Source organism: Aspergillus brunneoviolaceus, assembly GCF_003184695.1.
Source record: "Aspergillus brunneoviolaceus CBS 621.78 unplaced genomic scaffold BO95scaffold_99, whole genome shotgun sequence".
Classification (NCBI taxonomy): domain Eukaryota; kingdom Fungi; phylum Ascomycota; class Eurotiomycetes; order Eurotiales; family Aspergillaceae; genus Aspergillus; species Aspergillus brunneoviolaceus.
The window spans coordinates 75,262-86,603 of record NW_020290829.1 but is presented as its reverse complement, the minus strand read 5'-3'; the positions used below and the strand labels follow the sequence as shown (position 1 = coordinate 86,603).

General features: G+C 54.2%; 3 protein-coding genes across 3 annotated transcripts; 1 reads left to right on the top strand and 2 right to left on the bottom strand.

Moving 5' to 3' along the window:
* Positions 1–68: 68 nt before the first annotated feature.
* BO95DRAFT_477197 (D-mandelate dehydrogenase-like dehydrogenase) lies at positions 69–1,328 on the top strand (the record flags this gene model as incomplete). The annotated part of the gene is made up of 2 exons (XM_025589975.1): positions 69–429; positions 574–1,328. The coding sequence occupies exons 1-2, from the start codon at positions 117–119 to the stop codon at positions 1,326–1,328; spliced, it is 1,068 nt and encodes a 355-aa protein (XP_025437025.1). The 5' UTR covers positions 69–116.
* Positions 1,329–1,368: 40 nt separating this feature from the next.
* BO95DRAFT_424665 (alpha-1,6 mannosyltransferase subunit) lies at positions 1,369–5,090 on the bottom strand. Its single transcript, XM_025584683.1, has 7 exons — positions 4,618–5,090; positions 4,535–4,544; positions 4,312–4,467; positions 3,961–4,234; positions 3,463–3,869; positions 1,611–2,844; positions 1,369–1,552 (listed from the first exon to the last, which is right to left on the bottom strand). The coding sequence occupies exons 1-7, from the start codon at positions 4,793–4,795 to the stop codon at positions 1,532–1,534; spliced, it is 2,280 nt and encodes a 759-aa protein (XP_025437024.1). The 5' UTR covers positions 4,796–5,090; the 3' UTR covers positions 1,369–1,531.
* Positions 5,091–5,648: 558 nt separating this feature from the next.
* On the bottom strand, positions 5,649–6,650 carry BO95DRAFT_457363 (uncharacterized protein; the record flags this gene model as incomplete). The annotated part of the gene is made up of 1 exon (XM_025588472.1): positions 5,649–6,650. The coding sequence occupies one exon, from the start codon at positions 6,648–6,650 to the stop codon at positions 5,649–5,651; it is 1,002 nt and encodes a 333-aa protein (XP_025437023.1).
* Between the last annotated feature and the right edge of the window lie 4,692 nt (positions 6,651–11,342).

Here is an 11,342-nt window from a genome sequence, read left to right as displayed (position 1 = left end):
TCTATAAGAACAAGCAGAACAACAACCCACATACACACAACACATAGCATCAACCAACCCAGTCCCTCCTCCCTTGCAAAAATTCCCCAGAAACCCCTCACCCAAAACATCCAACCATGCCGAAACCCAAAGTCCTCCACCTGGGCGACCCCATCCAATACAACCACGACCTCTACGCCCGCTTCGCCGCCAACTTCGACGTGATCCGGCCCCTGACCGCCGAGCGCGCCCGCCCGGAATTCAAGCGCGCACTGCAGGAGCGCCGGTGGGGCAGCTTTGACGCGATCCTCCGGCCCTTCTGGAACACGGGCGGCGAGATGGGCAACTGGGACGAGGAGCTGATCGAGTTGCTGCCGGAGACGGTCAAGATCATCGCCAGCGCGGGGGCCGGGTATGACTGGGTGGATGTGGAGTGTTTAGCGAGATACGGTATGCCCCCCCCGCCCAGTACGGGTTATATGGATTGCGCTCCGCTTCAATCACCCCTCCCTGCCCCCTTTCCCCGTTTCCCCTACCCTACCCCGTGCCCCAACACACAAACCCCAATACTAATGACTGGGTGATTGGATGAAGGAATAACCTACTGCAACGGTGCCGCGGCGTCCAGCGAATCCGTCGCCGACGCCACGCTCTTCCTCATACTCTCCGTCTTCCGAAACCTGCGGTGGTCGCACGCGGCCGCGCACAGCCTCTCGCCGGTCGCCTTCCACGACGCGCACACGCACTCGCCGCTCACAGCGCGGAACCCCTCCACCCAGACGCTGGGGATCGTCGGCCTGGGGGCGATCGGGCTCACGATCGCGCGGAAAGCCCGCGCCGCGTTCCCGGGGATGCGGATCGTGTACCACGATCTCGTGCGCAAGGCGCCCGAGGTGGAGGGGAGTATCAACGCGACCTTCAGCGAGACGCTGGACGGCGTGCTGGGGCAGGCGGACTGCGTGGTGCTCGCGACGCCGTTCGCGGGGCGCACCGTGATTGACGGGCCCACGCTCCGCAAGTTCAAGAAAGGGGGGAGGTTGGTGAATATCGCGCGGGGCGGGTTGGTGGATGAGGAGGCGCTGGTGCAGGCGTTGGAGGAAGGGCGGATCAGTGCGGTGGGGATGGATGTGCACGCCCGGGAGCCGGCGGTGCATCCGCGGTTGGCGACGGATCGGCGGGTGATGATGCTCAGCCATAATGCCGGGGGCACGGTGGATACGCATGTGGGCTTTGAGCGGTTGGCGATGGAGAATGTGCTCGGGTTTTTGCTGCGGGGGAAGGCTCTGACGCCGGTGAATGCGCATTTGATACAGAGTGAGAAGGGTGAGAAGGTGAGGAGTTTGTTGTGATGATGTTGTTGATGGTGGATGGGAATAAGAGAGTTATGGAGAGAAATCTGAATTATTGTTCATCTTCTTTTTTTTTCCTTTGGCGGCTCTATAGGTATAAGTACAAGTACGAACATGAAATCAAACCTCTGGCCACACGCCAGCCGACGCCGATTCATTAAGACACAAGCGCACAGCGCATCCACCCACATTTAGGTGGTGCATCACTCGTTGTAGTGGTATACCTAGCATCAGTTAGCACTTGCTCCCACAAGTCGTCCGGGGCCTGGGGGAAGCACATACGAAGTAATCCGGCAACCCAAACACCTCGTACCCCAACCGCTGCGCCATCTTGGCGAATCCCTCCGTCTCTACCAGATGATAGAACGGAAACGCCGGGAACATCGCCCCGTCGCGGTGCACGTCCGCCTTGACCATCAGCGCGGTCCCGCCCACGCCATCCAGCCGGATCTCCCGCCCCGGTTGCGGGTAGTCCTTGTTGGCCAAGTAGGCCATGAGACTGCGGTAGGTGGGCAGCTCCGCGTAGCCCTCGAGCAGGATCTCGTCGGGCCCCATCGTGTCCGCCAACTGCTGCGCCGTGGCGCTATCGATCCACGAGTTGAAGTCGTACGGCCGGACGTCCATCTTCTTGGCGTCCTTGTTGTAGTAGCGCTGGAAGCAGTTCGGCACGATGACGGGGCGGTCGTGGCCCGTCAGATCCTGGATGAGCGAGGGGGGCGTCTCGATGATGTCCGAGTCCAGCCACAGCACCCACGAGGTGGCGGGCCCCAGCGTCGTGAACAGCAGGCTGTTGCGCGCCAGGCTCATCGACTCGCGGCGCGCCTTCTGGTTCTCCAGCTTGTGCCGCTCCTTCTCGTCCTGCGACTGCAGCGGCGGCTCGAAGTCCTGCCGCAGGATGCTGACGCTGGCGAACCGGTCGGCCACCGGCCCGTTCTGGGTGACGCTGATCGCGTGCTCCAGCGCCGCGACCGCCGCGTTGCCGTCCTTGGTCTTGGGCACGATGAACCCGACCGAAATCAGCTCGTGCGGGTAGCTCAGCGCCACCACGTTGTCCCAGTATTCCTGGTAGAACCGCGCCAGCGGCGTCAGGATGAGCACCCGCTCGCCTTTCCGCGCGGCGTCGCTGGTGCTCGTCAGCGCGTTCAGGTTGTAGTGTTCCACCGGCGGCGCCGCGGCGTGGCCATCCTCGCGGACGGCCTGGGATTTGAGGAAGGGTTTCGTCGGGGGTGACAGTGGGTGCTCGGCCGCGTCTTCGCGGCGGAGTTGTGAGGAGTCGAGGTCGGGGGGTGCGTTACCGGCGGCCGCAGCGGCGGCGGAAGGGGATGGGGAGAGCAAGAAGCACAGGAAGCCGAAGGCTAGCAAAGCCGCCAGTAGCAAGGTGATGGGACTAGTGCGACGCATGTGGCGTGCCGCGGCCATCGTAGCCAAGCCCGGCTCAACTGCAAGAAAGATTAACTTGCGATGGGAGTTGCAGGGGGGATTGTCGTTCCTTTCTCGTATTCGAGGGATTGCTTCCCTGAAGGTGGTTTTGCAGCGGTCGGTCGATTCGGAGCTGGGTCGACGCACAGGATTCGGGTGATTCGGTGGCTTGGTCTGGGCCCGATAGGATGTAGGTACGGTACGAATTGGCAGCGGAGATTTAGCCAGCAAGAGGATGAAAAGAAATCACCAACCGTGCCCAAAACATACTGTAGTGAGTGAGTGGAGAGAGTTGGTGGAGTTGGGGAGTGTGAAGGGGGAGAGGGAGAAGAGAAGGTGAAGATGCGATGATGGAAGAAGATGTGGTCGGGTTTAATGGGCAGGCAGGCTGCCGGGAAACGAACTGGACGCGCGGACCGAATCCAGTGCTCGTTAAGTTAGTTACTGTGTAGGTACGGTAAGCAACCCAACTTAGAAGATCTGCATCCAGCTAAAAGATGCCAAGCCAGGCTTGTTCCCAGCCGTTGCATTGGGACCAGATCGCGCCGCATGCGGCCGTTGCACTGCAGAACTGCCATTGCTGCCATAACTGCTGCCATGATTAATTCATGGTTCTATTCGAGTTATTCTAGATGTGTCTAGTCTAGTCTAGTCTAGGTAGTGTCGTTAAAGCGCATTTATAGTACCGTGTACTATACCCATTCAAGGCAGCGACCGCATCACCCCCTCGAATGCAACCAGAGCCATGGCATTCGCCGGGAATGCTCGCAAGAAACACGGTACAAATCCCCTCCAGTATCCTTTCAATCCTCGCTCGCGATACACCGCGACCGCCGCATCTTTCCACCGCCGGAACTTTCGCTCCCCGTCCCCAAGGGCCCCGCCCATCGGGTCCGTCATCAGCCGTTGCTTCACCACGTCCGACGGATACGAAGTCAGCCAGAAAATCTGCGCCGAGATTCCACCCGCCCAGAAATTGATCGCGGGCGCCGACAGACTGGTCTTCTCTTTCAACATCCGCGTCAGAACATCGTAAGAACCCCACCAGAAGAAAAAGAACGCCCGGAACACGATCGTGGCGCAGAGTCCGCGATAAAGTCCCGAGATTCCATGCGTTCGAAGCTACCAGAAACACAAAAGTCAGCACACTTCCCGTGTCCACGACAACACCAGCAGCGCATTGAAGCGGGTAGCGAGTGATTATAGCCCTTACCAATTTCCGCACGCAGTCAATCGGGCCCGAGTACATGCGCTTCGTCTTGTCCGCCGAATACTGAATCTGCAGTCGCGCTTTGACGTGTTCCACCGGCGCCGCGATGAAGCTGACCGTCGTCCCCGCCATGATGCCCGCGATTCCGTGGCCGAAACTCGGGAGAGTGGTGGGATCGGTCTGGCGACCGCTGAACGGTGTCATCGCGCGTATGTGTGGCTTCGAGAAGACATTCTCGAGTAGTAGGCGGCGGTATAACGTCAACGACCCCAGCATACTGAAGGACGATGGGACATGGTCAAAATCCGGAGGTCCTATGGTTTAGGCTTTCGAAATCATCGCAACAGGACTTACACCGAATCCATGACCATCCATCCGACCAGCGGCGGCGTGGCTCCTTTGTATAACCCGCTTACTCCCTCCTTGCGCACCGTCTGTAGTACACAATCGACCGGACCGCGGAAGTGTGAGTCATGGCTGGTTTGTAGGCGTACTTTGACCGTATCGAACCTGCGATCGTCGACCAACAATTAATCCTGCGAAATGGGGTTCTCGGGTGGAGGGTAGAGAAACGTACGGATGTCCAACTAGGAAGCAGCAACGGCGAATTAGTTTGTCTCTTCTAGCAGCGCCAAACGCGGATATTTGAAAAATACGTACCTGTTAATTTTGCGATCCCGGAGAACACGCCCGCAACAAATCCCTTGTAATCGCGCTTCGAGCTCGTAGAGGGAGGGGGCACCCCGCTCTCTGTGCCGGCCTTGGCCATTTTCTGTGAGGATGGGCGCTCCGCCAGACTGGTTGTTGGCGAGGCGACAGGGCTAGGATTTGATGACATGGGCGGCGGATGGTTCTGAGTGTGAGGGAAGTTCAATCTTCGAATGTAAGGCCAGTGAGGCAATCAGAGTGGCTGCACCTGGCCGACAGGTATAAAACTCGATCGGGATGTGCGTTGGGGGTCCGTAATCGGACTACAGGATTGAGGATGGGCTAATAGATTCGGATGTCGTCCATGGATTGCGAGAAATACAAAGAGATCAATAACACAGCTCGAAGTATCAGTAGACAATCTATGCAGTTCCTCTGGGGTTGGAGGGAGAAGGGATGCAGTCGTGGGGAAAGATGAAAAAGATGGGGGAGACAAATAAGATGAGGAACAATTGATTGAAGATGCGGCCCCGCAAAATCCGGCGGCTCGGGGAGTTGCAAGCCAGCTCCGGGCGGCAAAACTGCCGGTCGACACCTCGGGGTGGCTACTCTTTCCGCATCAGTACTAGTACATATACCTTACGGTGATAGTCGTCTCAAGACCAATGATCGATAAGGATACCAATAACAATAGATAAAATGCTTGGAACATTGATCACGGTCAATTTCTATTCCTATTCCAGTCTAGCCACGAGGAAGACAGTCTGTTTCTGTACAGTCCCCGGTAAAGTGAAGCTGAAGGTGAAGTAGATGTTATCTCGAGAACTCGAGAGAACTCCGAGAGAGGAGGAAATGTAGGCAACGGTAAAACCAGAGAAAGTTCGTGTGTAACACAGTAGCCGAAAGAAAAGAATTGAAAATGTCTGGGTTTGGCGATATGGGGTATAGGCGCATGATCTCATAATACACGAGAAGACAAAAGAAAATGAGAATGAAAATGCAACATGGAGGAGGGAATCAATTTCTCGCGATGATGTGGCTGTTCAGTAGCCCTTCAGCCCTTTTCTGGCCTTCTGCCGGGCCCGCTCGGCCTCGCGGGCGATGAGCTTGTCCACTGCATCAGGCGCCGGGCCGGAGTAGTGGCTTTCGCGAGCAGTAGGGTCAGTGGTTGTGCCCGAGCCCAGATAGCCACCTGCATCCTCGAGTGCGAGAGGTGTAACTGGTCCAGGGCTGTTCAGCGGGTCGAGACGTGGTGCAGATGGACTGGGTGAGAGTGGGCGTGAGGGAGCTTTAATAAGAATGTTTCCATCCGCCAGGTCTCGCCACATGGAGTCGCGAGAGCCGGCTGACGCACGGTATCCGTGCTGTCGGGGTTGTCGAGGTGATGGAGGCTGCGCAGACAGGGTCTGAGAGGTTCCAGAGGACTGATAAACAGCGGGATGGAACCGTGGCAAGCTTCCCAGATGAAAGGCTGGGGCTGGTTTGGATGAGTTTCCGCCCCGGGCGCGCGATGGTTGGGGGGAAAGAGGGCGACCAGCTGACGACATGGCAGGAGTAGCGACCGGCGCGTACAATGTCGAGCTATCAGAGCGCATTCTGGACGGTTCAGAGAAGTGTGAACGATGCCCTGGACGAGATGGTCTTGTATGGGTTGGCTTATCACGACTTCTCTCGATGTGCTCACGGTGGGCGAAGTAGTAGCCCTTGTCAAAGCGTCCGGTCAACGGGGTCACGGGAAAATCGTGATCGTGTGTGATATGGGATGGCTTTGGTATAGGTATCGGACGAGATGCAGAGTGGTTGAGATTGAGACCCGCGAAATAGTCTGTGGTTTCCGAGACGGGTGACTGGGGGGACGGCGGACTATAAGTCGACGAGGTGGCCGTTAATTCTTCGAGGGATGACAACGAAACTCTAGTGGGGTAACCGTGTCTCGCAATAAGAGTCTCTAGCTGATCTCGGGCACGAATACTAGAGGGACGTTGGGAAGGCGATAAAGGCAACGAGGAAAGATTGGCTAAGAGCACGCGATCAGCATAAATCATTGGGAATGTGCAGAACAAGCGCAGAGCCAAATGCCACACGTGTCCGGCGGGGGTAATCTTAATCTCTGTCCACAAGTGAAGCTGAAACAATGAAACAGGTCATCGAAGGGTCACTTGGGATAGAAGAAGAATGCAAGCAACCCAAAGAGGAGAGTGCATTCCACTAGTACTGTAGAGGGGGGGTAGGAAGATCTGCTGGCACAAGGTGGGGCAGAAGGATGATTTGACAGAAGGCGCACGACGGACGAGTGAACGACCGAAGTCGAAGAAGAAGGACTTACCACTGGTCAATGGTGGAGAGTGAATTGAACTGTAGGAGGAGGACGGATAGAGAGAGGGCAAGGAAGATGCAGATGAGGAAGAGGCTGAGGGGGAGGAAGGCGGAAAGGCAGCCATTGAGGGTTTTATTCTGGAGATTTGATTGTCTGTCCCTTTTCGTACCGTAATTTTTGGGGGGGGGTCCTGTTCCCTGTTCAAATTAAATCCCGCTTTTTTTTTTTTGTTCCAACCAGTATCGAGAGTGGGTTCAACGGTTCAACCGATGGGATGATTTGGATCCAGGCACCCCGGATGCCTTCTCCTGACAGCGGCTCTTCGCTGCCAAGTCAGGCAACCGACTGACTGTTTTGCCTGATGGTATTCTCTATGCGGGGTCCGTTGTTGTTGTTGTTGTTGGTGTTGTAGTTTGTACAGTAGATATATTGGAGGTTATCCCAGGATTACGGATACTATTTCGACTTGGATCTTGTCCTCGACCGAAGGGGGGGAGGAATTGTCACGCAGGGGAAAAAAAGAAAAGTTCGGGTCTGTGTCTAAATTGATCGTCAGCTTGCGGGGAAACTCAAACAAAGTTGACAAACGTAAGAAAATCAAGACCCAAAAAAAGCCCATGGCGTCATGGCGGGAGACGCGGGAATCCATTGTTGAGGGGCAGGCGGGTAACTTATGGTACGGTATGTATGCATCTTGGATCATCATAAAAGGGGGGTTCCACTTCTTTCCGTTGTGCTGCTGCTGTTGCTGCGATCTGCCCTCCTTCATGTCGAAGGATGTACTCTCCATGCCAATAGTGTTTGTATGATTCAGGGAAGTTGGCCAAGAAACAAACGAGAGATGCAGCAGAAAGGAGAATCTCATGCACGACCTACCGATCAAGTTCCTATCTCATTTGGGTGTTGGTTGCGAATCGCATCAACGATTGGTTCCTGTGGAACCGACGGGCGCTAGTCACAATCGGGCTAGCCTTCAATGACTCCGAGCTGGTAAGATTGGAAGGTTGTGTAAGCTGCCCAGTGGAAACAACTTTGTCGATGGAATGACGCCAAGTTGGCTCCGGTTATTGGAGTACACAAGCGAGGAATGGTAAGTAGGTAAGTGAAAGAACGAAGAGGGGAAAGAAGAATGGTAGGTGAGGCTAGTGTGGGTGGTAAAATGATGGCTGGTCACACCTCATGTAAAACAAATATTTAGTATGGTGGGAACAATAAGGAGGAAAGAATAGGCCGATTGACAACGCATGAGGGGGTCTTGGCAGGCCTGAAAAGGATTCATCGGTCGTGTTTCAATTCAAGCAGGTATCCAAATGAGTATGTAGGTACAGTACATAAGTGAAATACCTCAGGCAGCCAGGCGGGGTTTGACTAAGCGGAGGCAGGGCGGCGATTGAGTTAAGTAAGAATAGTGAATATGTACAGTACTTCGTACTCCGTGCAGTACTCGTACTTTGTAGATCGTTGTCGGAGAGTTTGTACGACAGAATAAGTGGCCAGATTACTCGTTCCCTGCATGGGGCTCGGATCAGTTTATAACCTTGGAGATTGCTGCGGAAGGATCCATTTTCCTCCCGCCTGATGCCTCCTCGTTCTGTCGTTAAAACCTGCTGCAACCACACGCGGGAAACTCGGGTGACCTGACCTGTTAGTTCTACCACTATCACCAAAAATAATCCGAGTCAGGACACCGCTTCATCCACAAGGGTGAAGAGTGACTACAGTGGACAAACCGACGATCTCTCGCGCCGCCCTTAGTCTGGCCGACCGAAACCGTTTGGTCTCAGGCGAGTCTAGAGTGAGTGACTAGCTTGCCTTCTCGTTTCGTCCGGGTTGGCTCGTTCTAATCACATCCTGATATCAGTACCACCTCTGCCGATCCAGATGTACTCAACCTTGAGAGGCTATTGGCTGCCGGGGGCTATCACACATTGTTTGTGGCTGATAATGAAGACGGGGGGAGAGGATCATGCAAGCCATTGTCCATTGTTGACAACCAGCGATGATATCCGCGTGTCGTAACCCCAGATCCGAGCAGTTCAGACTGCACAGTCGATCTGCAGCTACCTGTGCCACCGTGGACTGGGTTATCACTTCGGACGGGTGGGGAGGACGGGACTTAGGGCTGGAACTTTTTTCATCCTTCTACCAGACTCCTAACTGGGTTGAGAGGGGAGGTTCGATGTGATGGTGCAAGGATATGTCCCCAGCACCATCATTACCGGGCAAGCTTAAGAGAGTGTCTTGCGTCCGACATTCTGAGTGGATGACTGGTGCCATCCACACGGGGCAGCACGATCAGCCGACTTGAATCAAATCCCCCCCTCCACCACCGGCTTGCGCGCTTCACATTACTAATTCAGCAGAGCATCTTCAATAGTCCTGAGTCGTCAACTTTTGAGAAACAAATCTGTGAGTCACCGAAACCTCGCCCACAGACACCTCTAAATTGGTGAGAAGTCCCCCAGTGGTTTATTCTACCGAGTAAAGGGAAAGACTGACGCTCATCCATCATCCGCCCGTGAAACTACAGATGAACACCTTTACTGTAACCCATGTCACTACTCGTAGAGATTCGATCAATCCGGATGGGCGGAACACCCTTGACCGAATGCGCAGGCATCAGCATAAAAAACCCTAGCTCGCACATCAAAAGATCGCCTTGCCACAGGACCTTCGCAAAACTTCTTGTAAGAGGATAACTGGTGTCTCTTCGGGAGATCGACTAGGCTGAGGAATCCAAGCTACAAGGGCTTCTGATGAGCTCAAGTATAACAATACATGTATTGATGACTCCGACACCGATGGCATCACGCGTCACCGAGGCAATCTATTTCGCAACACGCCACACACTGTCTTGTCCACTGTGACTGGAACTGCCCCTGCCCAGCTCATCGATGCACACTGCCCTCCGACCTGCGTCACTCGCTAATGTTACGCTTTCTGTCACACCTTTCCGCTGGAACTAGCTATCAAATAATACATATCGCCCCTCATTCATTGGCGCCCTGGAAGATCGTTTCTGCAGGTCGCCAGATTCGGGAACATGACCATGTAAGTCGCTTGCCTGCCTCCTCGACCTTCTCTACGGAGCATTCCTACCATCAACTGGAGTCAGTTGCGCAATTCAGTACGTATCGGCTTGACTTGATTAAGTTCCAAGTTGCCAACCCCACACACAACCGCGGGAAAATAGGCCAACCATTCAAATCGTAGGACAATCTCCCCCCTTCCCCCACCCTTGCAAGCGCATTCCCTCGGCGATGATTAGGTAAACCATCTTTGAGTCAGTAACTAGTGTGTTCATCATCCATACAAAGTAGTACAAGTAAAGTCCGACATTCAAGTCCCGAGGACCTGCACTAGTTTCGCACCCCTCCTGGAGGAGCAGGGGCCACTTCGCTTGTTCCTGTGATCAATTCTGATCCCGGCAATACTATACCTAGTTGCGTTATAAGCCAATTGCATGCACAGGAGTGGATCAACGGGTAGGAGCGGATAAGCGGAGAACGGAAGTTGATTGTGGCTTTGACACTTTTCCAAGGCCCCAGTCCATGGTAGCCAATTACTCAGTATCCAGAGACCAGAGCCATACGTATAACTGTCTCAATTGCATTCATGTGCGATGACGGAATGGCGCGTGGTGCTTTCTTACCTGAACATAGACATAGTAGTCTTTTGCTCCCCGACACGGCTATAAGGTTGCACGCTATGGGGAATATTGTCCTACTAGTGCTGAGGATTATTTATCCTGCCTGTTTATCCATTGGGGGAAGTATGCATAACTCTTTACACAGGTTTCTCGTGAGACGATGTTAGTGGAGTGTATGATTGTGCATAGGGTTCTGTTCATTTCATCCTATGCAGGTGCCTTCTGTCTTTGTATGGCGTGAGGATCTGTCGAATCGCTGATTACCTACTATGCACCAAAGAATATCAGTATGACGAATATGGATGTACAGCGTATCCTGACCATCGAGACCTGCTTGCAAAAATGACCAGTGAGTGCTAAAACGCCTCTCATGTTGAGATGACAGAAAACAAAGGATATCCGGCATCGCCTCAATTAAGCCAGTATATCGAAGTGCAATGTGATCAATGGTGGTATACGGAACCATTAATATCTTTCTATCCCGCGGTCACAGTAGTGTGAGTACTCGCAAGTGCAGAGAGTGGGTCTCAATTTGAGGGTCTCCCGGGTGCATTGGGCAAGTTCAGGGGTGTGCTACAACGTCAATCTCTTGCTTGCTTCATAAGAGACGTGATACGGACGACAGACTACAAGCCATCTTTGAAAACTGCCTCGAGCGTCCAGTACGCTAAGTAGAGGTGGCCGATGGGGATTAGTTCCTTTGAAGTAGCTGTGTTGTAGTGGTGGCCAGCATTGATTTATGATAGATGCGGTTAAGCTCCGAAAAACGGG

Bases quoted from the DNA above. Each gene is read 5' to 3' on its own strand.
- BO95DRAFT_424665 (XM_025584683.1), bottom strand. From the start codon at position 4,795: ATGTCATCAAATCCTAGCCCTGTCGCCTCGCCAACAACCAGTCTGGCG. The intron at 2,845-3,462 runs GTCGCTGCCTTG...AACCACCTTCAG, and splicing joins GCATTCGAGGGGGTGATGCG to GGAAGCAATCCCTCGAATAC. The intron at 1,553-1,610 runs GTATGTGCTTCC...AACTGATGCTAG, and splicing joins TTGGGTTGCCGGATTACTTC to GTATACCACTACAACGAGTG.